General features: G+C 51.5%; 4 protein-coding genes across 4 annotated transcripts; 1 reads left to right on the top strand and 3 right to left on the bottom strand.

Annotated features, from left to right (window-relative positions):
• Positions 1 to 4,525: 4,525 nt before the first annotated feature.
• A1O9_02156 (uncharacterized protein) lies at positions 4,526 to 9,672 on the bottom strand (the record flags this gene model as incomplete). Its single annotated transcript, XM_013407731.1, has 9 exons — positions 4,526 to 4,884; positions 4,962 to 5,185; positions 5,267 to 5,622; positions 5,676 to 6,104; positions 6,157 to 6,202; positions 6,266 to 6,369; positions 6,426 to 6,458; positions 6,505 to 9,322; positions 9,380 to 9,672. 9 exons carry the CDS (start codon positions 9,670 to 9,672, stop codon positions 4,526 to 4,528), a joined length of 4,662 nt encoding a protein of 1,553 aa, XP_013263185.1.
• Positions 9,673 to 11,266: 1,594 nt separating this feature from the next.
• Positions 11,267 to 13,726, top strand: A1O9_02155 (uncharacterized protein; the record flags this gene model as incomplete). The annotated part of the gene is made up of 1 exon (XM_013407730.1): positions 11,267 to 13,726. One exon carries the CDS (start codon positions 11,267 to 11,269, stop codon positions 13,724 to 13,726), a length of 2,460 nt encoding a protein of 819 aa, XP_013263184.1.
• A 1,137-nt stretch (positions 13,727 to 14,863) lies between these two features.
• A1O9_02154 (uncharacterized protein) lies at positions 14,864 to 18,235 on the bottom strand (the record flags this gene model as incomplete). The annotated part of the gene is made up of 1 exon (XM_013407729.1): positions 14,864 to 18,235. One exon carries the CDS (start codon positions 18,233 to 18,235, stop codon positions 14,864 to 14,866), a length of 3,372 nt encoding a protein of 1,123 aa, XP_013263183.1.
• Positions 18,236 to 19,057: 822 nt separating this feature from the next.
• Positions 19,058 to 24,467, bottom strand: A1O9_02153 (uncharacterized protein; the record flags this gene model as incomplete). The annotated part of the gene is made up of 2 exons (XM_013407728.1): positions 19,058 to 20,062; positions 20,115 to 24,467. The coding sequence occupies 2 exons, from the start codon at positions 24,465 to 24,467 to the stop codon at positions 19,058 to 19,060; spliced, it is 5,358 nt and encodes a 1,785-aa protein (XP_013263182.1).
• Between the last annotated feature and the right edge of the window lie 638 nt (positions 24,468 to 25,105).

Below are 25,105 nucleotides of genomic sequence, written 5' to 3'. Positions count from 1 at the left end.
TACCAGAGGACCATGAGTCTAGGACAGGCGAGGATGTGTGTTCATGATAGACATGATAGTTCGAGAGGAGAGGACATGGCTGGTTCTATTCCCCTAGGAGCACCCAGGGCCCCCAGGCACCCCCAGGCATCGTCCAGGCACCCTGCCTTGTCTCTTGCCCATTGTTGCACCAGCCCAACCACTGACTCCACCCCTCCGTATCTGGTTGTGGTCTTGTCCATCCGAGGGGGTGGTGGCGGCTGTCGTTGAAGCTAGTGGTGGCAATGCCAAGTACTCGTATGCTCACGCTGGAGACATGAGGCATTGAGGGAGCATACGCCCTTTCACACGCAGCGCACTCACCACTAATTTGCATTTTCAACTGCGACGGCCAGGCTGGAAGTGGCTCTGGCGGCCCTGGCAGCACCAACTAGCCGTGGGGCTTCGGAGAGCTTGGTTACAAGGAATTCCAACCGACATGGCACTCACCTGTGACCAAGCCACTCTGTGCTTCTTTGGCGAGTGGGAAGACAACTGATGGACGCAACAAGCATCCCGAATTCTTGATCCCCGAGAAAGGACTTGGTGTTCCGTAGCCAAGGGAGGACGAGAAAAGCTATGAGCCAGTAAATAATCGAGGGAGACTCTCGGGAGGACCGAGTAGTGGCCCGGGGAGTCGGGGACCAGTATCCGCAGTGCAGCTACCCAGACTTGCCAGGCGCTCTCAACACACACTTACCGAAAGGACACCCATAGACGCCCACAGGCACCCACAGGCGACCCCAGGAACCCCAACTCTTCGAGCTAGATGCTATCATTTAACCATCGGAGCTAATGAAACTGACAAACCACGACCACACCACAACCGCCAGGCTTGCATGTATGCCCTTCCCGACAAGCAAGCAAGCAAGCAAGCAAACAGTTTCGAGTTGGGAACGAAGGAGGCTTTGCCGGATCTGCTGTTCTGTGCGACTTGAGGCTCAGGCGAAGGGCCGTCCAGAAGCCAGCGGCCAGATGCTACGAGGAACCTTGTCCCTCGTGCCTCGTCCTCAGGAACCAAAGCTTTGACGGGGCAAACATCGCTAAACCTCGTCCATTCTTAACGGAATTGGCGTCGAAAGTAGATCATGGCCACAGAAAGTCTGAGTCGTTACAGAGTGTTCCCATACAGCTACCGCTGATAACAGCCAGCGAGTGAACGCTAAGCCCCTTAACTTAACTAGCCTGCCCGGAATGCAAGCTCCGTATCCCTTCACTCTTATCCCTGCGACTACGAGTGCCCGTACCGAGTACTCCGTACTTGCGAGTACCTGTATGTGTTGCCGTTTGAGACTCGGAGGTCAACCCCTAGTCAGGGACCCTGGATGCCTTAGCCCCCCGCGGATATGACGAGCTCCCACCCCAGACCCTGTACGGAGTGCCGTAAGTCTGGGGGAGGGTTTGGGGCTAACCCACAATCCATGCTGCTATCACGGTCCACACAAGCGACACGCAACATGCAGTTTGCTCTTGAAAGTATAAAAATAGACAGCTAGGCAAGATCGATCTCTAGAGCACTACCTAGATACATACTTGGAGTTTGTACTCTGTCCTGAGCACTGAGCAGCCAGCACTCAGCACTCGGCACTCAGGCATGAAGATTGATCACTTTGTACCCAGTGGGTTCTTCCCTTGGCTTGTGATACTCAACCCAGAGCCAGCCTGGCTCTTCCCATGGCATGATACCAGAATAATTCTGCAAGCACTCGGCAATGTCCTCTACGCACTAACCCGACCTGGCTTTCATCAACCAAGGCAAAGCAGAGGCAGACAACTCCTCAAAGGCTCATCTTTGCCTATCTGCTCGATGCAAGATCCTGTCTCACTGTCCCTCCCGTCTCGGCCGGACAAGAACAGAAATCTACAAGGAAAAAGGCCCAAATTTGTGTGCATATGTCCATGTCTAAGCCGAACTATCTACAGACTACACAGTACGTGGCCGCACCGACCCCTCCCCAGTCGGTCAAAGGACAGCCACAATTCCACGCCCCCTGTTTGGAGCTTAGCCAGCTGTCGTCTCCCATCTCCAGGCTACGAGGACACTTGCCCAGCTCCCTTCGAACTTGCCACAAGCAATCCGAGTACCTGCCTATGGGGCTGCCGCACCTGCACCTGCACCTCCACATGCGCTTCCATCTCTGCACATCGGTAGGGGATGCCTGTCTTTTAGAGCCATTGTGGCGGTCGGTGCAGCAGGTGCTTCTGGCATCTCCCTTGCTGTCTACCTCGAGGGACCGATGATCATTCAAATGCGGAGTTATCCTGCCCACTGAATCTGGTGGCCCCTAACCCATACCACACCCAGCACCCACCAGCTGGTCCAATCCATCCTGCGCTCGCACACGGCACACCCTGTTTCAGCTGAGATGGCGATGGCACTAACTGACATTCAACTAGTACCTCCCTCAAGCCTGGACCAGCCGAGCAACAGTCTGTCTTTGTTGCATCTGTCCGCCCAGTACCCGGTACGACAAGTCCTATTACCAACAAACTGGGGCGCTTAACTTTCGACCTCCCTTTCTTGTTCTTTGACATGTCGTGAACACTGAGTTTGACTGGGCGGATCCATCTACCACGACTCCCGCTCCTAGATTTGACAGATGCCCCCCCATCCACGCCCACACCTGCAGTTGACGAGCCAAGATACGAACAAAAAGAAGCAGAAAGGATGGGAGCAACCGACACACCAGCCGCATAACACGACATTGCCCCCGTTCCTTCCTCGCTCGCGGCGGCGGCGGCTTGCACTGGTCCAGCCGAGTCTCGTCCGGCGCGGTTCCAAGGGAGCATCTACAGAGTACCTCACACACTGCAGCATTGTGGTCGCACGACCCTTCATTCAGCCTTGATCTTCGTCTTCATCTCCGTCTTCCCCGATGTCCTGTACCACGCACGAGTCTGTCTGATACCTATCGGTGGCCCACTTGTGAGAGTGAGATTCGTCTCTAATAGATTGTCCAGCAAACTATGAATCTGTCCTCCGTATTACAGCGCCTCGAGTCGTCATGCACATGTCGGTACCACTAGCTCAATACGGAGGCACTACGGAGGGCCCCCATTGACCTACGACCAGGTATTTAATACAGCAAGCGGTTAGCACCGTCTACAGCATCGGGATCGAGCCTAGCGGCAGTGTTTTCTCGCCAAGGGGCCTGACTAGCCAGTCGCCAGCCCAACTATGAAGGACCCAGGTAGCTAGCTATCAGGTACTCCCGTACTCGTACTCCATACCTCAGCTTACGCTGCGTACCTCCGAGTACTCGTACATACCTAACTACCGAGCTAGTCTCCATCGGTACGGAATACGGATACATTTGGACACATCGACCAAACCCCCCCGTCCTCACGATTGGCGGCCAGTGCCCGTTAGTGTCACGAGGACTGCAACTCGACAAATTCTTGGATCGCTGCCCATGCCGTGCCGCCCAATAGATAACCTTTCAATATACAGAATAGGTTGTGCTCGATTCGACCATCTCATTTGAGCATATGCCTTCTACGAGACGCACTTCGCGTGACGTCGCACCTACATCTATCGAGGGGCTTAGTGCTCCCCTGCACGCCCATCCTATTCGCGCTCCGAGGTCCATCGCAGCCATGTATCTAACCACGGTGTGTACAGTATGTACGCCGATCAGGGCGATGATTTGGGATCTCCCACGTTTTGCGTTCCGTTGCCGTGTGACTGCCTATCCACTGACGGGATATCCAGACAGACGAACTACCAAGGTCGCCGCCAGAGCTGTAGAGACAGTACAAGTCAACTCTTGTAAACGTGCCCTTGTGAAATTGTATCTCTACTTCCGGTAGCGGTAGCTACTGCCAGGATTGACGGCGTGGTACATCGCAGCTTTTTTGGGCCATGTCTGTTGTCCTTCCAATCTCAACCAATCTACCCGATTCAACCGCGTCAATACCGATGTACAACTCTCACCATAGTCCCCTCATGATTCATGGAAGAGGCTGCCATGAAATTGCAATCGCAGGTCAGACAATTCAGACACACGCACTGTATTACCGAGTACTTCATCCGACGTTTCTGTACAATCCCCAATTAGCTAGCTATCTACATAGCTGTCTGGAAAGAGTTGTCCCTGGTGATAGATGTGGCACAAGAACAGATCAACGAGCCCGCATCTGTCTGTGGCCACCCGGTCCTCTCAATGATCTCCGCCATCTCTCATTGGTTGGATGGGAGGAGTAGTGTAACTTTGAAGTCTGTATGCATGCTGTACCCGCCGCTAAAGTCCCCTTGATTTTGATCACTCTGGGGACAACCGTCTTCTCTGCCCTTCATATCCATCGCATCGCTTGCACCACACACCATCTCATTCTTGCGGGCAAATTCGCCGATACGAGAAAATGTAACAAGGGATGGTGGTTGTGGTGTCGAGCACGAAACTACGTAGCTGGGGTGGCACAAGTAGGCGTCCGGGCAATCTCGTGGACATGCCTCCAATACCGACACTGTGGTTCCACTAGTTGCTTGCGTTGCTTCCCCGGTGCCTTAGTGCTGATTTGTGACAGCGGTGCCGTTGCCAAAGCTGTCGAGGAGTCCGGCTTCACGGACGAGCTCATAAAATAACCCTCGCTTCCTAATCAACTCCTCTGGACTATCGAATTCAGCCACTTTCCCCTGTTGGAGCACCACAATACGATCCGAGTCGAGGATCGTGTTGATGCGATGGGCGATGGTGATGATCGTCCGGTTGTCAAAGACCGTGCTGCGTAGCGTAGCCTGCAGGAGGGCATCAGTCTCGACGTCTACGGCGGCAGTTGCCTCGTCCAAGACGAGAATATTGCTTGGTGTTAGCAAGGCTCGTGCCAGAGAGACAAGCTGCCGTTGTCCCTGGCTCAAATTGGAACCTAGATCGGACAGAGCCACGATTAGCGAACAGAAATGACATGCATCGGCCAGGGGGGCCGGCCAAGCCATCACCTACCAGCTTCGTGGATCGCGGCATCTAGTTGGCCAGGCATGCCCGAGACATGCTCCTTCAATCGTGCATGTTCAAGTACACTCCACAGCTCCGTGTCATCATGAACATGGCGGGGATCCAGGTTATCTCGGATCGTGCCTTCAAATAGTGCGGCATCCTGTGGAATGATTGCAAGCCGTCTCCGAAGATCTAGTAGACCAATGGTCGACGTATTAAGCCCATCAATGCTGCGAACCCGAATTAGCAAGGCGTTGCTTTTTGGAGGAACATATCCAATCAGTGATCTGAAATGATTTTTCAAGGCATACCTTATATGGCCAGATGTCGGTTCAATGATCCGGAATAACGCCATGGTCAATGAACTCTTGCCTGCCCCTGTTCGACCAACCACGCCGATCTTCTCCCTTGGTTTGATGTTCAGAGATATGTTCCTCAATACAGGTTCCAAATCTTCGCGGTATTTCGTCGAGTAATCTTTGATGCTGATTTGACCATGTGCTGGCCAACCAATGCTGGGCCTGCTTTTGAAGATCACATCTGGTGCTTCACTTGTCAAGTTGGCATATTCGAGGACACGTTCGACCGAGACAATGTTAGTTTCGACCTCAACTGTTTGACGCACAATCCAATTCAAGGACTGTGTGATCTGCAAAGCATATGACATCTGAAAGATCAGTTCGTGGCTCACGTTCCAAGGTGCATGCAAGGACAACTTACTGCAAGGCCCACCCAGCCGGGTGACAGTTTACTCCCGGTCGCGACAGAAATGATGGCGAAAGTGGCGGCGGCAAGGATGATGACCGATCCAAGGAACTCCAATCGAACTGCAAGCCACCTATTGGCACTTACCGAAGGGAAATATGCTCTAAGATTAGCGTCCATACGCCACTCGTTTTCCATGGTGAAGCGCGCTTGTTGGCGATAGGCTCGGATAGTTGAAACTCCTCCCAGAGACTCCTGGAAATGGGCGTATATGGGGCTACGACTGACACTGTCCAGTCGTTTCAATTCCCGTGAGGTACGAAGATAGTACTTTTGATACACGATATAGACGATGCCAAGGGGGATGACAAGCACAAGGAATGCAGGAGTTGTTACTGCTATCACACCTAGCGTGAAAGCTGCCCTGCCCGTGTTCACGAAAAGCTACGCGCGTGAGCGAATGCCAAGTTTCCAATACGGACAATTCCCAACTCACCATGTTGAAAGTCCGAGCAATGACTTCATCGACACGATAGATGTCACTAAATCAAGTCAGTTGAATTGCAATGCAGAAGTCCCAGGTCCAGTTGGGGAACATGACATACCTCGAGAATCGGTTCAGAATACGGCCAATTGGGGTGGTCTCGAAGAAGCTCATAGGTGACCGAAAAATGGCGTATGCCATCCTGTCATGCAGTTTCCTCGAAGCCTGCAGAAAAGAAATGTGAGCTGTGTGAAGTGTGTCATCTTTCCGGATTGACGAACCTCGATAGAACAAAAAATCCAGAGAAGTAAGGTCTACAAGTGTCAGCACCAATGTCACACTTGTATAGCAGTCACTTACTTGGAGGACGACAAGGCCTGCAGCGCCGATTCCGAAGGCAAAGTAGATTCCAATGTACTTGCCGACCTGTGGATTGGAGCCTTTGGCTTCATTGATCTCTGACCATCGTTTGAGCCAGAAGCTACCTCCGATCTGAGCACTCTGGGCAGACAGAAGTGCAATGAAATAGACGCCCACAGCAATGAGATTGCTCTCTTTAGCATAGCTTGTGTAAACCGACCACTTGACCTTGCCTTGCTCAGATGTCTCCTTGTTCTGTTTGGTCTTGAGCCCAGTCTCCTCATCTGTCATCCGACCCGTGGGGCCACGGAAGCTTGCAGTGGAAGCACGTCGAAGCGTGTTGAAGCTGGTCTTTCTGGCAGTTGAGGGACCTAGTGGTCCAGCTCGGATTGGTGCGAGCCCACCTACCTCTTGACGCGATTCTTCTGCCTCTTCTGGGTCCAGCTCATCCTGAAAACCACTTGCCACAGCGGTTGTAGACTCATCAGATTCCATCCCTTCAATGCTGGGACTTCTTTCGCCATCAGATTCTTGCTCATTATCTGTGGTGGTGGACCTGATGAGGCTGGCAACTTCACCTCTCATAGCCATGAGCTGTTGGTAGGTCCCCTTCTCATGGATGGTAGCATTCCTAATGAGGTACATATAATCGGCCTCTTTGAGCACGTTAATAGCATTTGTTGCCAATATTCTTGCCTTGCCAGCCAAAAGTCCATTCGGACCGAGCACATTGTTGATCAAATGTCTTCCAACGTGTTGATCGACGGCAGAAAGTACGTCATCGAGTAAGTACACATCCGCTCTGGCATAGACCGCACGTGCCAAACTGAGACGAGCTTTTTGACCGCCTGAGAGAGAGATACCACGTTCACCGACCTCAGTCTGATCCCCATCCGGCAGTTGTCGGAAGTCGTCGACGAGAGCGCATGCATTGATAGTTTGGTTGTAGAAATGTGGATCCCATTTGTGGCCAAACACAATGTTTTCTTTCACGCTGGCATTCATGACCCAGGCAGATTGTGCGGCGTATGCTATACGCCCGCATACGACAACCTCTCCATTGATCTTCCACAGGTCTCCTAAGAGTGCTTGAAGGAGTGAAGACTTTCCTGCCCCAACACGACCGACAATGCAGGTGAGCTCTCCTTTGTTGGCATTGAAATTAATGTCTTGCAACACGTTGTGGTCCTGATTTTTGTCCCAGGTGAAGGTTGCATCTTTGATACTTACAGATGTGTCTCCATTTTGAGTTGGAGGCTCATCAACTTGTCTCACAGAATCTTCCTGGAGCTCGTCCGCGGTAAAGAAGGCAGTCAAGCGACCTACAGCAACTGTAGCTTCAACAATGCTGGTGATTACCATAGGCAGAACGGTCAGTGGGAATGTCAGCAGGTTGAACAAAGTCAATGCAGGGAAAACAAGGTCGGTGGTCAGAGGTTTATCGTTAACCAAGACGAAAACTGCGAATGTCGAACAGGAGACAAAGAACGGTGTTGAAGACCAAGTAAATGTTGCAAAGGATTGAGCCGCCCCAATCTTACGCAGGTTGTTTAGTTCCAAATCGTTACGCACATGGCTCAGCTTTTCCATGAACGCAGAGCCCCATGCGTACAATTTGATGCTCTTCATATTGTTCAGGATCTCCGTCATGAGCCGAGCGCGGCGGTCTTTGTACTTCATCTGAGAAAGCTGGAGCTTCTTCATAAATCTGGCAATAAATCCATTGATGGGGATCATGACCACCATGGCAGCCACCCCGGCAAAGCATGAGACACCAACCAGCTGGTATAGAGAAAGCATGCACAGAGTAATCTGGAATGGTGCTGACCAAAGTTGCTGACCCCATTGCGCCAGATCGGCTAGTCGCTGCTGATCTACACTCATGTAGGTTACTATATCGCCCGTCGACTTTTCTGCCCGAGACTCGTTGGAAAGTTTCAACGACTTGGAATATATCATCGCTGTAAGCGACGATTTGACCCTCATTCCAGTTTCAAATGCACGTTGAAAATACTGATGGAGCGCCGCTGTCTGAGCTATTGAAGTGGCAAACATAGCCAACGCAATGGCAACTCCTCGTATGGCCGGCTGGGGTTGATGGTGTCGTCGGTATGAATCGACGAATTGAATTAACAAGCGAAGGAGTTGGGGCTGGACAAATGCTAGCATGTCACTGAGTGTCTTGATGAGTGCTCCTCGTAGGTAAGGACCACCGAATGACCGCGCGAGAGCAATCCATAGATTCGGTTTCTTCTTTTCCAATTCACGTTCCCATGCATCTTGTAGCAATTGCCCAGTGACCTTTGTAGAATCTCTCTGCCGTAGATTCCATAGGTCGTCTTGGGTCAGATAATTATTGTAGCCAAACTTCATTAGTGGGGTCATCCAGCCGAAAGTAAGGACGGAGAATACATCTGCATATTCGTAGGGACATTCGTCGTCAGCACCCAATGCATCATAAGCACTCTGCTTCTTTGGGACAAAATATTCAAGAATGAACTCGAGTATCGCGAGGGCGAGGCTGGCATTGAACGTGATAAAATATGGTAGGCGACGTTCGTAAGCCTTTCTTGCCACCAGCGATCGTAATTTTACTCCATATGCCAGAATAAAGAAGACCCAGTAAAACAGGGCAACCCCATTTGGTGTTCTTGACCGCCAATGCTCATGATATTGTACAGCGAATACAACGAGGAGTGAGACAGCTGTAGCAATGGATGTGTAGAATCTTATATCTCTAATCCATATCTCTGGTAGTTGTTCAATCTGGAAGGCGGCCTGCAGGGTCGTGGTGAGGATGATGGCAGCAATGACAGAACTGTATTGAATTAGCACCATGCACCGATATCACTGGAGCGTTCCGAGTGTTTCATACAGTTTAGCATAAAAATGCCAGTTCTTAGGGACATCTTGGGCACTCCTCTTCTTGAACAAGTACCAAAGAGCCCCAGCTCCGAACAGTACACCCCATACAGCCACTCCAACAATCCAAATATCAAGAAAGCAAGGCGTGAAATCCCATCTTAGGGAGCTCACAGGACCCCACCCCTCTGCATCACCACACAAAGGCTCTCGAGATTGAATACGAGTACGTGAAGCGGGTTGCAAGTCAAAGGTATCAGGTCCGACGGCGGTCAAGACCGACTGCAAGCCATCTGAGCGCCTCATCTATTACGAAGAGACAAAGACTACTCATACGCGAGGGTGAAAATCGGTGGGATGCGGATAAGATGGTGAAGAAAGAGAAAAGGCGGACGGTGGTGTCTCGCGAATGGAGGTTTTGTACGGCGCCGGCACAGAAACGCACTGCAGGCAAGAACGACTACGAGGAACAGCATGGGAGTTGGGGAAGCTGCAGGGTCGGAGTTAAGCTTCCCCGAGCCTCCTGCACGGACTCTCATGACGGCGACGAGCTTGCTTGCTAAGCCATAAGTGACACCGAACGTACCTTCAATTACCTGGCCATGTAAACAACCTCGGCGATAGCTTTTATATACCTGGGAATCTTTGAGAGGAGATGTAATCTATGCCTTGGCCAAGTCGATAATGTGCTGCGTGGACCTGAGGGAGCCCTTACAAAGCAACGCACGAATGACTCAACCAAGAGCTTTTCACTCCCGGAGGGGGGGGGAATTATCCACCGAGAACCCTTGGGCCCTCGTACACGTGAGTGAGTCCGATATCGATATCAATTTACCTCAGCCTCACCCCTCATGAGGCTGAGCCAGTATTCAAGCCACAACCGGTCAGCGATGGGCTAGGTTCACTGCGCTGCATGGATCATGGAGCATGCTTTCGTGGTCAGGCCCGGAGTGCATGACCTTTCCGTAGACTCCCCGTCCTGTCTTCGCCCGATCCTTCCAGGCAGCAGAGTGCCACTGCCATCGGGTACTAGGCTAGGAGAGACGATGCATCTGATCAGCTGGCGCTGGACAATATATCAACCTTTAAATGACCACCCACAATTCAGCCTCAGGGTCCACGGGAGCGCTAAAGACACCCGGAATGACCCTGCATTCAATAAGGTGATTCACAACGATCTCCATTATAAATGGGCTCGACCCGAGCATACCACCGTATCCCAACAAATTCGGCCTTGAAACTGCCCTGTCGTGTCAGACTCTGAGTCACTTCCAGTTGGTAGTCCCGAGTACTGGCTAGTCGGTGGTCGATATCCTCGCACCCGTTGCTTATCTAGGTAGGAGGCGATGCATGCATGGTGGCGCTAGTCCCCCAGACAAGCCAGACCGACTTGTCTACTCCTGGTTGGCGCATACGCATGCCACTATGCCATCGCTTCAAGGAAGACTTTCCCTAGGACACCACTACCGTGGGGTCTGGCAGCTTCCTTACCGCCAATTGTGTGACTCTCAAGCCTCACTTTTGCCGATTCTCGTGGGATAGGGCCGTCTCGAGCCCGGTCGTCTCACACGCATGACATGCACGGACTGTGGCCTCAATTCACCCTCCTAAGCCTTGCACACCCCCGCGGATGACCAGAAGCGTCAATTCAATTGTCAAGACGCTAGGCGCCGAGTATATCTATCACTTCGGGGCACATGGCTCTTCCCCACACCTTTTCACCCTCAGCCTTGCTGGCGAAGAGCTCAATAGCAACAATCGTTACAAGGAGTCACTCACCGCTTTTCCCCTTCCCAATTTGCTTCCAGTGTACCCGGGCAAGATTTGTGAGGAGAATTTATCGTAGTATTGCCAGCAGGAAAGGCAAACTGTGCAGCCAATAGTCCTGGACGTCAAGGAAATGGAGGGAGACCATGTTCCGACAGAAGGACGGTCACGAACAGAAGATGTCCAGAATGAAGGGGAAAGTTTTGACATTCAAGCTCAGTCCACAGGGCAAGAACCAACACCTCCTTCTGGAGGTCTTGTGCTTGGGGGAGGACAAAGCATCAAGCTGATGCTGGTGCCCGACACACCTCCCCCTGCTCCTGCACCACCCCCTACGAAGATAGGAAAGCCTCACCCTCAGCAGAAAATGAAGAAATTCTGGACCAATTTTGATCCCGAGTATGTTGGGAAGGTGACGCGAGTTCTACCAGAGCGCATTGCAGATAGGAGTCTCCTACGGACCAAATTAGAAGGGGAGACAGCCCACCGGGCAGTTCTATCATACGACAACGCAAAGGAGAATTGCATACGAGATGTCAAACGCATTATCCGAGAATGTCGAGATTCCAATCAAAAGTACACTGATACACACTGGGATATTGAGCGAGATCTCAAGATCACGAGGATCAGAGACTGCTTGGATGGGCTTACTGTTGAAGATGACGAGAAAGAATATCCAGCTGATGCAAAGCGAGTTTCTGACATCTTCGAAGAGCCACAATTCTATGTTGGCAAAGCGTCATTTGATGATATCCTCCAAGGCTCCGTGGGGGATTGTTGGTTTCTTGCTGCCCTCTCTGCCTTGAGTTGCAATCCACATTTCATCGAGCGAGTGTGCGTGTATCAAGATCAAACGGTTGGAGTCTACGGATTTGTTTTTCATCGTGACGGCGAATGGCATCAATGTATTATCGATGATAAACTGTTCCTGCGTGCACCTGCATACGATGAGAGCGGTGATGTTGTTCTCGGCCAATACGGTGTTCGTCGTGCAAATCAAGAAGGCCAATACCAAGAGCTCTTTCAGCGAGGTTCTCAAGCCTTATACTTCGCACAATGCCGCAACCAAAATGAGACATGGGTGAGTTTACTAGAGAAAGCATATGCAAAAGTACATGGGGATTATGCATCCATTTCCGGCGGACAAACAGGTGAAGCAATCGAAGACCTCACTGGAGGGGTGACGACGGAGATCTACACGAGCAACATCCTCGATCTGGAGTACTTCTGGACCAAAGAACTGTCTCGCAACAGCAAAGACTTTGTGTTCAGCTGCGCAGTCGCACGCTGGCGTGAATGGCGGCCTTACCATTCGGCCAACGAGAAAGTACGCGAGGAAAGACGGGCTGGAATCATCAGCCAACATGCCTACGCGATCCTCGACACTTACGAAGGCCACGGACAACGACTCGTCAAGATTCGCAACCCTTGGGGCCGCAAGGAATGGACTGGAGCATGGTCCGACGGTTCGAAGGAGTGGGACTCGGAGTGGATGACGCGCCTGAACCATCAGTTCGGGGACGACGGCATTTTCTGGATGACGTACAAGGATATGGTGAGCAAGTACAAGTATATCGACCGGACGAGGATCTTCGGGCCTGAATGGCACGTCGCACAGCAATGGATGACAGTGCAAGTGCCTTGGAGCACACTTGACTACCAAACCAACCACTTCTCCATTGATGTGCCGAAGGACACCGAGGCAGTGATCGTCCTCTCCCAACTGGATGACCGATACTTCAAGGGCCTTCAAGGGAAGTATAACTTCACGCTTCAATTCCGCGTGCAAAAAGAGGATGAAGACGAAGACGAATACATTGCCAGAAGCAAGATGAACTACGAGCTCGTCCGGTCTGTCAACGTCGAAGTCCCACTCCAAAAGGGAATTTATACTGTCCTGGTCAAGGTCGAAGCCTTCGCCAGCGGACGAGAAGACGTCGAGACGGTGATACGGAACAACATCAACCGCCGCGACAAAATCACCCAGATCGGCAAGTTGTACGACCTAGCTCACCAAAAGGGCCAACTACCAGGCTCCTCATCCCCATCATCCACCACATCGACCTCAACCTCTCCCTCAGGCAGCTCAACGCCAACCTCGAGCACCTCAAAGACACCAGCGCCCGCACCCGCAGCATCCACAACCGACAGGGCATCATCACCCAACGACAACGACGACGATAAGGAAAAAGACCCAGCTCGCAACCCATGGAACGCCAGCTGCATCGTCGGGCTGAGGGTGTACAGCAAGCAAGCCGACCTGGGCCTGAAAGTCGTGGTCCCCAGGAATGACACCGACAACATCCTGCCGCCGACGCTGGACCGCGACGACGTCGCCAAGAGCGCCCTGGATGAGATCCAAGCCGCAGCGGCGGAGAAGACGGATGAAGAGCGAGAGCAGGAGGAGAAAGAATGTGGCAATGCCGATGCTAACGGTGATGATGTAAAAGACACGACCGCCGAGCCAAATCCTGACGCTAAACCCAGTGGTGATGAGCACTCCTCCGTCTCTGTCCCCAACGTTACAAGCGAGAAAGAAGAAGACTCGACTCAGAATGAGAACGAGAACCAGAACCAGAACCAGCCAGCTTAGGAGACCAGAAGGACCACTACTGGATCAAAACAAGATGCGCACGCAATAACACAGAAGCGACAAAACAAGGGCCACAGATCTCTCCTCGTCAGCTTGTGCGGCATCTTCCACTCCTCCGCTCCCTTCTTGCCCTTTCCCTCTCCGTGACCTGGGGAATTTTTAAAGTTAAGCCAGGGCCCTCTCCGGCGCCGGTAGCAGGCAATAGCAGCAGCGGGAAAACGGCGCTCTTCAGACTCCAGAAGGGCCGCGTGGCCCCCCATGAATGAAACCGTGAGTGCGAAGAGGGAGTTGAAAACAAACTTGAGATCCTGTCTCCTTGGGGTCCAATGCGAAGGAAAATCAGATTTGGAATTCGCTTTATTGATATATATCATGAAAGAGGTCAGGCGCAAATATCCGGGTCAGGGATCGGAATTCGTGCGCAGGCGCAGGAGCAGGAACTAGGCAACAGGAGTAAGGGGTAAGGGATAAAGGGTAACAACTCAGCGAGGAGTTGGGAGGACATCGTTTGTTTATCTAGCTATCTAGATATCTACATCTCCATCCATTGTTCAATAATGATCCACCCATCTCTATCGACTTTGATATACCATATAGCAGCACGGCCTACAATAGTATAACATTCTCCTTACTTCTATCTCTACCTCTATTCCTATCCCCATCTCCGTTTCCTTCATAATGTATCATTTCATGTCGAATACGTTGTTGCCAGGAGCAGACACACAGGATCGGGTTTTCCGGCGTGTGAGCGTCAATTGGAACACACCAGCCTGTTTCCTGAGCTGCCAGTGGGAGCAGCGAAACACCAGACAAAAGAAGGGGCGGCCGAAGCGGTAATCAATCAATGCCCTACACATCCCTACACATCTTCGCCTCCACCAATTTTCAAGAATCTTTCCAGGTAAATATAAATATATTCAATTAACTCGTGGGTATCATCAACGTCTCCACCTCCAGGATAGCTAGCTAAGCAATAGCAAGAACTGCAGCCGACGAGAAGTTAGAATACTTCATGTAGTCGTGACCTGGTGGTCGTCGGAGTATCTTCTTCACTTTTTCTCCTTCTCCTGCCCTGTTCACAAATGCAGTATCGACATCGGCATGGGGGAACGGTTTGTACGTGTTCCGCTGGGATGATCAATCCCCTTTACTCTTTGGATTTTCGTCCATATCCAATATACTCACGCCGTGGCTGTCCTTTCCACTCAGCGTTCCACTAGCATTACCGACCGAACTCTGGGCCCGACTTCTGGTGTTGTCATCACTCCTGTAAGTCTTTATACTCGCTACCTCTGCGCCTTCCAAAAGCTCCTGGTCTCTCTTGCCCAGCTCCGTCCCTTTTTCGTCATCCTCTTCATCGTCATCGTCGTCTCTGTATGGTCTTTGGCCTTGTTCCTTTAATTGTCGTTCATATTCCTTTTGTGCTTCGTCCATTCTCTTTCTCATCTCAGCCGCCATGCGCATTCCATCATTGACAATGTTGTCCAATACGCCGCGCAGCCCTCGAGATCCAGGTTCCACTACACCACCAGCGGTTCCGACATCAATCACGGTCTTGGTAGAGGCTCCATTGATGAGGTTCTTGACTGGGGTTCCAAAACTGCTAAATGTAGTGAGATTGCCAGATAAGGTGCTAGACGGCAATGAAACAGTGCTTGCATTTGGTGAGTCGCTGAGACGGAAAGATTGAGGGAAGAATGTTTCGAAGAACTGTTCAAGAAGCTCATCTGCTAGTATCACCATCCGAAATGTAGGCAAGGTAATATGTAAGGGCTTATTGGGGTCCAATGCAAGGTTATGTGATGCAGCCCTGGAAGAGCTATTTCGTTTACTCTGATTTGGAAGAGAGAGAGAGGGTGTTCCTGGCGGAGTTGATGGAGACAAGGGATCACTGTTGGTGATCTGTGGCGAAGCAATAGACTTGGTGTGTGACTTTATTTCGGTCAGGTCCAACAAATCATCTTGGCCGGAGGAGTCGAGGGTAGTAGCTTCCAGGTTTGACGTCGTTTCTCCAACCGCATCATTTGGTTGGTCTGGATCGGCATACTCGAAACATCTCCGAATGAATGCGCTGACAGAACCCAAGAACTTCTCATTTGTGCTCATTTTCAAGGTTTCCTTCGAATCAGGAGCAGCTGAAACTGGGGTCATTCCGTTAGATTCAGATGCGTTGATGGTTCCGTCGAAACCCCGCCTAGAAAGGAACAGAAGAGACTCTGACATCCTCAAGATACCTTCACGGTCGACCTTGCCAGTGCCTTCGTCATCGAAAAGATCGAAGAAAAGACTCATGGAATTCATAATATCTGTAGTGCCCTTGAATTGTGCCAGACCACGAACCAACTGTTGCAATGTCATAGAACCTTGATGGGATTCGTCCCACTTGCCATACAACCTTTGCATGAAATCGTGATCAGCAGGTTCGGGACCAGAACCCCACTGTGTGATAGTCTTGCTTCTTTTTCTTTGGCTTGCCATAGGACTCGCGATTTCCTTCGCTGGAGAGGAGGGGGAATCTGTCACTGCCCACTTGGCAGTGTTGGCTAAAAATTCGCGGAAAGCATCGTATTCCATAGTTTGAAGGGGTGAAATATTTTGGGAGGGTTCGTCATGGTTGTGGTGTGAGTGCTGAGAAAATATGCTGGGACGAAGCCTCTGGTGCTCTTGCTTCCTCCTCTCCTCCTCTCTAGCCTTTGAACGTTGCTGCCTCTCAGACAGGACACCAAAGAAGCGATCGTAGATTACACTGAGATCTTCAGGGCTTAACTTTTTGCTTTCTGGACCAAGATTTCTGATGGAGGTACGTTTGGCAAACGTTGCTAAACCTTCTTTGACATGGTCAATATGCTTCGCCCTAAGTTCCTCCACACTGGCATGAGTAACACCAGCAAACTCCTTGAATGCTGTCACCATTAATTCCTGGAATTTAGTGATTGCTTTCAACTTCTCATTTTCGGAATGTGGGTGGGCAGATTCGTCGAGTCTTGAGAAGTAATTCTTCAAGATGGATATGAAGGTACCGTCGTCGGTAACATCGAGCAATTCTTCGCCGTTTATCCGCAGAATAGCCAGGCCGATTTGGAAAAGAACTTTTGGGCCTTCTAGAAAGAACACATCCAGAACTCTGAAGGCAAAAACAAGGGGCATAGAGTTTATGTACAGAGACAGAAACCATGGTAGCGAGACGACCGATAGATTGACGTCGGACTTGACTAGGTGTTCCCACAGAACAGGCATGGTCTTCTCTACCAAATTTTCGAAGACTCGTTGGTCTAGAAGGGTGCCGTACATGTCTTTAGAGTAGTAGCCTGGAAGTAGCCTGTCGCACAAGGCCCCAAGGATGAAGAAGGCCTGAGGTTCCGACATGTAGATCAGAAGTGCAGCCACGACAATGTTCATAGCCTGGCAATAGCCGACTTCTTCATTAGTCCAGCTGTATGCTGTCAAAACGCGTCTCAGCCGGCCAATGCCCTCTTCGCTTTGAAAGCCGGGATATTCTGGAAGGCTTCGATTCAAATCCTTTTCGATCTCGTCGATGGCTAAGGATCCTTTGCCGTCAAATTTTTCCAGTACCTTATTGTACATATGTGGATTTCTTAATCTAGTATAGAAAGAGCCCGAGGCTACCTCCCATATCTCGCCTCTAAGTCGATTGGGCAAACCAACACGTATAAGCTTGTGGAAGGTGGGCTGGCGGACTATGGTGGCATTTCGGCCGTTTTCTCGCATGTACTCACCCCATAGTCTTATCTTGCTCCGGTCTCTCAATTTCCGTGCATCTCCAGGATACCGAAAGAGTATCCCAAGGCCAGTGTCTGGGGGCTCTGGTGGTTGCGTGCCCTCCTCCTTTGATCTGATCCTTGCCGGATCTAAGAGATACTCTGAATAGCACTGAGCCACAACGGCACGTAAGACATCGGCTTCTTTCATCCCCTCCCTTAAACCTTTCTTCAGGCCATCGCAGAATCGTTCACAGGCGACACGGCTCCCATCCAGATTCAGAATCAACTTTCGAGGGGGAGGGTGTAAAGCCTTGGATTTCTCTGTGGTCGACCTCTGGATGGACTCTAGCGTCGTGAGAGCAAGCGAGAACTTATCCTGACTGCTATTGAGCCTCTCGACTCTGCGAATAGAACAGAGGGGGAGGGTAAATCCATGACCACCAGGTCCAGAGCCCTGGGTTGGACCGGTGAACGAGGTCGAGGCACTGTTGCTTGCGGAGGGAAGAAAACTGGTGCGAATGGTGGAAAAGCAGAGAAAGTGTTCACTTAGGTGCAACTCTCCACTGTATTTATTGCCATAATCTCTAGACTTGTCTCCTGACGTGACGGGTAGTCCAGCAGTGGAAGGGAGTGGGAGGAAGAGTTCCGCTGTTATTTCGTGGAGGGGATTCTGCCCGGCAGGAAGTCTGAACTGCTCTCGAAACAGCGCGGCCTTGGAAGGACGGTTGTCATTGATGACCGCGAGAGGGGACTGGTCAATAAACTTTTGGACGAAGGAGCTCAACATGGCCGGAGGTAGTGACCTGAAGCATAAGAGTATGGAGATTAGAGATTACAGGGAGACAGTCACATGCTGCTCATGATTGCGTGATAGAAGGGTAGGTACTTGATACAATGAATAGATCACGCCCTGCCACAAAGACAAAGAGATTATGCTCGAGGTATACACTGTTTGTGCTTGGAGAAACGAAGCCAGAGTCTGTACTTCGTACAGGACTGCAGGTGTAGTTCTTGGTTGCTGACTTTGGCGGCTGCGGTTGGGGGTGGTGAGGGTGTGAGGCGTGCCAGGTACACAGGCAGGCCCAAGCGGTGGTCGGTGCAGGTCAACGCGTGCAGTGGCAGTGGCCGCCCTCGGCGCTATGCTTGCCAACTTGGTCTAGCTGAAGGCTGAAGTCTTGGCACGGAACATCTCATTGTTCCGAGCTTACAACCTCAGATATGTGGCACTGTACCGCAGCACACCCTGCTCACGCTCACGGAATATGATAATCATATTGATCCTGATCCTGATCCTGATCCTGATCTTGATATTCGCTCTAGTGCCCCGAGTCTGACAAAGTAGGAATTAAATGCCTGGTGTAGAATTGTAAAGAGAGAACCTGGTATCGCCATCGTGTCATGCCATTCGAATGGTACTGCTGGGGAAAATCCTTCCTCCCCAGCACTTGAACCTGAAGAAAAACCCATAATCCAAACGGTTCTCTGTTCATTCATTCATTCATGGTGTGGCCCCGCGTTCCTCTGTCCAGGAGCGAAAAAATCACCGAATATGACACCAAGAGGGCACCAGCGCCAGCATCACCCCTTGAAAAACATGCAAGGACTTCATTCACTCGTCGTCCTTTGTTAGAATCAGCTCTACAACAACATGACTCTTCTCGTACTCCGGATGCTGCAGCGCGATCTTGGGTGTCCGCGGAGCATTCCCAAAGGTCTTCAGGCCTAGCCCATTGATTCCTCCTCCAAGCACTGCCGGTGACTGCGATTGTCCAGTACCCCGGTTTGCACCCGCTCCACTACCACCGTCGTCCAACAGCCTGATGTCTTTGCCTGCAATCACCTGCTTGAGTCTTCCGTTCTGAGAATCTCGAATCTCAACAAAGTCATCGTCCACCAAGATGAGATATTGCGCATACAGGCATGCTGCTTTGGCCTTGCCAACAAACTCCATCACCACTCCGCGTGATATGTCGCCATGCTTATTGACATAGACGGCACATTCCTCAAAGGTAACTAGAAATTCCGCCTCGCCCAGTCGGAACATGCCTAGTGGTTTTAAATCTTTGATTCGCGTTGCGATGGAACTGAGATGTGCCTGTGTTTCTGGTTGATCACTGCGCAGATTTGGTACACTCCAAGTCTGTTTCTTTTCCAGCGTCAACACCTCCACGCCCCGTGCGGTAGATATCGCCAGGCTTGATTGGTATAGATTAAGCCCGTAACATTCGGCTGGGATATAAAACTCGTCGTATTCCCTGAAGAATTCGGTCTGGCCACGTCGCGATGCCGATGGCAAGAAGCGCGAGCGACTCGTGGTGCTCTTTTGTAATACCGGCTCCAAGACTTTGAATGTGGAGGCAATACCATCCCGCTTCTTGTAAAAGACCAATGTCCGCTCTTTCATCCTTCCAGTCACAAAAAAACCGATGTCTTTGGATCCTGAGAGCTTTTGCGGCGCTTTGCGACTTGATGCATCTGCCTGTGGGAGGGCATTCCCTGAAGGCGGACAGACTACGTCAAGATGATAGGCGATGAGTGCTTTATCGGATATGAGCAAGAATAGATTGAACTCTTCCAAAACAGAAATCTGAGAGACCTTTGGCATTTGGATCGCCTGTTGTAATGTTAGTAGGATCACGTGGCAACAATAGGCGAAGATCACTTACCCTGACCCATCCCCGAGAATTTTGATACTCGGAAATGTAAACGCCGTAGTCAGTTCCGATGGCACACATGAGCCTGCCGTAGGGTTGATTGAAGACCGTGGCACAATTGACTTGAGCTCGACAAACCGGCGCTGGTCGTCCCTGGCCCTCAAACCTCTTCTCCGTCTCTTGAATGGCTCTATCTAGAGGTGTGCCGCGAATGAGAATACGCCTCGCAGGGTATGCAAGCCCTTCGTAACCAAAGGCGGTGTCGGCCAAGACTCGGAGTTTGAAGGGCTCAGCATTTTGGGAAAACAAAGATTCTGCATGCCTGGTTTTGGCTTGAATCATGGCCTCACACCAGTCTTGTCGATTCTGGGCGCTAGGCGCGTAAAGAGTGTACGTCTCGGTCTTGCCGAGATGTTTCACACGGAAAGGATACATAATCTTTTCCTCTTTGGAATTGCTTGACTCCAATGTGGTGATGGCAACCATGGATTGGCTGTTACTACCGGATCCAACCGATAGGTTAGTATTTGTGTGTGTTAGAGGACCAATTCGCTCGCCGCTCGCAGTGGATTGAGCTCGTGACATCCGATTGTCAGCTTGGCTACGTGGCACAACAGTTGTTACTGCCCCGATGCCCTTGACCGAGGATTTGACCACAGCGGCATCGTGAGCGCCCTCCAAGACCAGCAAATCCATCGGGATTGGGACTTTGGAAACATCATAGAAACCTTCCCTGCGCGGATCACGTGCTAAGGGCTTTGCAAGCACAAGATAGTGGTCGAAGAGGATGGCATGGGTTTCGACCCATTGGAAACCCTTTCCACCGGCACGTTGCAGGTCACCTCGAAACACAATCTCCCGCCCCAGATGGTCGAGGTTGAGTTCCACCTCCTTCTCCATCTGTGGTCGGAGTCGTAGCTTGGTCTGCATTTCGATCAACTCCATCTTCTTGCCCATTTCGGCATATTTCGAATCACATTCAAAAGTGGCCGCCCGGATCTCGTCCAAAGCAAAAGCAAGGCTAGCTTTCTCCTCTGAGTCTTTAATCATATTCTTTTGAACGGTCTGCAGAAGGAGACTGTACCTTTGAAGTCTGGTGATGGGGCTTTTGAGGTAACTGTCCCAGCTGAGTTTCTTGGAACGAGCATCAGTCTGAGCTTGGTCGAGGAATGTCTTGAAATGAAGATTGCGCTCAGCTTCCCGTCGCATGAGATAATCCGCTCGAGGGAAGTTTGCCGCATATTCCACATAGACAGAACGTGCTTTTCGGATCCATTCGCGAAAGATATCGCTGAATCCTACTATCCAAGGTCCTTGTTCACTCTGCCGGTACTTAAGTTGCCCAAGTAGGTAATCTTGATTGACCTTCTTCACCTTGTCGATTCCTCCAAATACCTCTTTCAGGAAGGTGGGTAGCTTTTTGCTTGGTATAATGGGTGGTTGAGACGCCGAAAGTCGATCTCTATACAGGACTCTCAAAACATCCAATTGACTGATATAAAGATCCTCGCTCGTGACAACTTCATGCAGAACATTCTGGCGTTCGATGTCCTTTTTATCGTGACCTTCCAGATCCTCCTTTTTAAGCTTATAGAAAGTAACCCAGTCCTCGGACTTCTTTTCAACTGGCAAAGTATCAAGATCGACCTTCTTTAATGTCCTCATACAGTGGTAGGAATAGCATCTGCCTTTGGTGTGATACAGATGCAACTTCGATGAATAACAACCCGTTCCGGTCAGCTGATACAGAACTCCGGACATAGTACCTGCACCAAACTTCACCCATTCCTCTTCACGCAACAATGCTCCTGTTGCTAACATCTCTTTCACAACACGTTCTCCAAGTGCCTCGGCCTCAGTGATGTACATGGTGGGTACTTTATGCATGAAAAGAGCAACCAAACCTTCTGCAATGTTGTTCTCCTTCAAGTCAACCTCTTCTTCCGCCAGCTCTCTGATCCATGACAGAACCGAGCTGAGCGCCCATGGCTCCGAGCACTTCTTAAACTGATCTGTCGTGAGTTTAGCTGGATTGTATCGCTTCTTAGGGATAGCTGGGAGGTCCAGTGAAACGGCAGCTTGGGGACTTGCAAGATCGTACATATCAGACATTGGGCGACCCTGTTGCCGGAGCAGCTTCGCACGATCCGATTCGGTCTTTGACCTCATTGGATGGTCAGCCCTCGGGGCGCTCCTGCCGTTCGATAGAGATGTAGAGCGAGGTACAGCTGTGGGGCTCAGAAGGGACGCAGAATAGGCGTCGGGAGCGGCAGGGTAGGATAGACGGGTACCCGGATCAGTATATTGAGAAAATCTGCTTTGCTGGGTATAGGTGCCGGCCGGCATAAGATGGGGTATGGTTCGTATCAAGGGGTCTGAATGCGCGGGAGGGGGTGGCAGCGGCCGTTGCTGACTCATTCCAGGATGGAAGAAAAGGTCGGGCATGGATTCTCGTGAAGGACTCGTGTCCCCTGAAGCCTGGCCAGTATCCGAGTCCATCAACGTTGCCTCGTCGCCATCTTCATAACTCAGTCGCCTAGGATGAGGACTGGGTTCCGTTAGACCACCGGTGCCACCGGTATCTACCCTAGCAACGTTACGGGTGGGAGAGAAAGGATGCAGATCCTCCGCAGGGGGTATTGACTCAAACCCACTTGTCTGAGATTCACGTCCTTCAGATGATACGCCTGAACTCCGAACGGAGCTCATCCGAGTATTGAGACGTCCATAAAGGTCGCTTCCAGGCATGGTGGTCGGCATGCTGTAAGAAGGGGGCGCGCCGTATGACATGTCGGGTCCATAGCTTCCGCCAGCAGCTCCACTTAGGTCGTAACCAGTATAATCGCTATCGCTGCTTTGCTCCTGAGAAGACAGACGGGGGACTGTTTCTGTGGAATGGCTCGGGAATAGAGTAGCAGAGCCCTGAGTGCCACTGCGTCTGCGTGCATCTTCAGCACGTTCTTGTTCGTCCAGGGCGTTGAGAGCAGCCAGCCCTGCAGCAGCTTCTGCATCGCTGTCGTCTGTGAATGCACCATAATTGATATAGGCATCTCCCGTTGATGCGATGTTGCCATTAAGGTGCGTGGGGATCTCGTCTGGCGAAAGCTGAGGTTGTGGAGAAGGCTGCTGAAAAAGTGCATCTGGCCCTTGATCCCTGGCATCAGCAAATCTCTGATCACTGCTCGGCTGTGAAGACCCTCCTATGGCTGCATCTAAGCTGTCTATCAGGTCGTCATAGCCCGAAGAAAATGTATTCCGCGAGCTCGCATTCTGGACACGTGAATTCAACCGATCGTTGTCTGATTCTGACCCTGATGGAACACCGGGAAGTGATCTCCCTTGGGGATGACGATCCAGATTGCTATTCCGCTGGGGAGATCTGTTGGAAGGTTGCCTACTCGGAGGGGTTGATAGGGAAGGCTGGGGAGAGGGGGTCCGCCCACTCATTCGGCTCGCAAATGAAGGATTTCGATTGATATCAGGGGATGAATATGTGGCCAAACCTGCAGTTTGATATTGGCCGGATGACGCGGTTGTATACGTATAACCTTCTTCGGGAATGCCTGTTGATCGGGAGTAGGGCCGGGTGGACAGAGATGACTCGTGTGGCGGAGGCTGCGGAGGGGATGGGGAGTAGGTCTGATGGCTCTGACCAGGAGATACGCTGCCGGGATGGCGGACAGGGTACTGTTGGGCGGGATCATGTTGATATGCGCCATACTGCTGAGTTTGAGGTTGCGAATAAGAGTAGGTTTCGGCTCGCGCAGGAGGGGGCGGAGGTTGGGAGGAGTAATTGGCCTGAGCATTGGCTTCATAGTTGTAACCATAGTTATTATAGACTGTTTGCTGGCGGGCGAGAGTGGGATCGCCATATGCAGCCGGGATGTAAGGTTGGTACGCATTGGAGGACGGGTGGGCGGACTGAGGGGAGGAATATGCCTGAGGGTTGTATGTTGACTGCTGCTGTTGGTATTGAGCAGGATTGTAGGAGGCGTGAGAGGGAGGAGAGGGATGCGGATATTGGTGCTGATAGCCACTGAGCGCCGAATGCTGGGTGTTTGTCCTGAAAGGAATGGCAGACGATGCGGATGCCGGGTGGTAGCTGGCTGACTGCGAACGGTTCATGGGAGGACTCGCAGCACCAGCGGATGAGGCATATGTCTGATACCCCGAGCCATATCGCATTTGTGCGTCTTGGGCATCAGTCACACGGTGGTCGTCTCCAGCATCGAAACTGGCGGTCCGCTGGATGTTTTGGGAGGGATAGGTCGGATGGGAGCCATAGGGAGGATGGGCGGGGTTATGGGAAGAGGACGGATGACTGTTCTGCGGATAGTAAGGCTGCCCGTTCTGATAGCCGGCCATGGTCAGCGCACAACTTGAAGTGGTGGGCAGATGGATTCGCGACGGCGTGAGTGAGAGAAGTCAGCGCAGGCTCCTGGTGAGATGCCGCTGCGCATATTCAGACGGAGAGAATTTGTGTGCGAGAAGAAGGGGCCGTGACAACAGCACCAGCGTGCATTCACGGAGGTCGAGAGCGATCAGAGGACCATGAGTGCTGATGATGGCACAGACAGGTGTTTGGTCGCGGGGACAAGGCGACAGCCAGAGGCACGGCCAGCACCAGGCAAGGCGAGGCAGGGCAAGGCAACCTCGAGATGCAACTGATACACAGGGCAGAATTGGAATTTTGCTGACCGAGGACAGCAGATGAAACGAGGGAAAGGATGCTGAAGCGATGAGGTGAGAAGGATGGTTAAATGGCGAAGGATTGATGCCGATTCAGACCATGGATGAACGCAATAATGCAGCAATGCAAAGGCCTTGTGCAGGAGAATGTGAGGACAGGCGAAGTGTGTGATGTGGTGTTGGTGGTGCTGGTAGTGGTAGCCGTAGCCGTAGCCGCAGCGAGTAGTGTCAATGCATAGCGTCGTGGCGCTGGTGAGTCTTGATGGATGCTTCCGTCAGTCAGCGCAGCCAGCCCGAGGGTGGAAGGTCTAGAA

The sequence above is a fragment of the Exophiala aquamarina genome (assembly GCF_000709125.1).
Source record: "Exophiala aquamarina CBS 119918 chromosome Unknown aczIA-supercont1.2, whole genome shotgun sequence".
Taxonomy (NCBI): domain Eukaryota; kingdom Fungi; phylum Ascomycota; class Eurotiomycetes; order Chaetothyriales; family Herpotrichiellaceae; genus Exophiala; species Exophiala aquamarina.
This window is presented reverse-complemented; position numbering and strand designations above follow the sequence as displayed.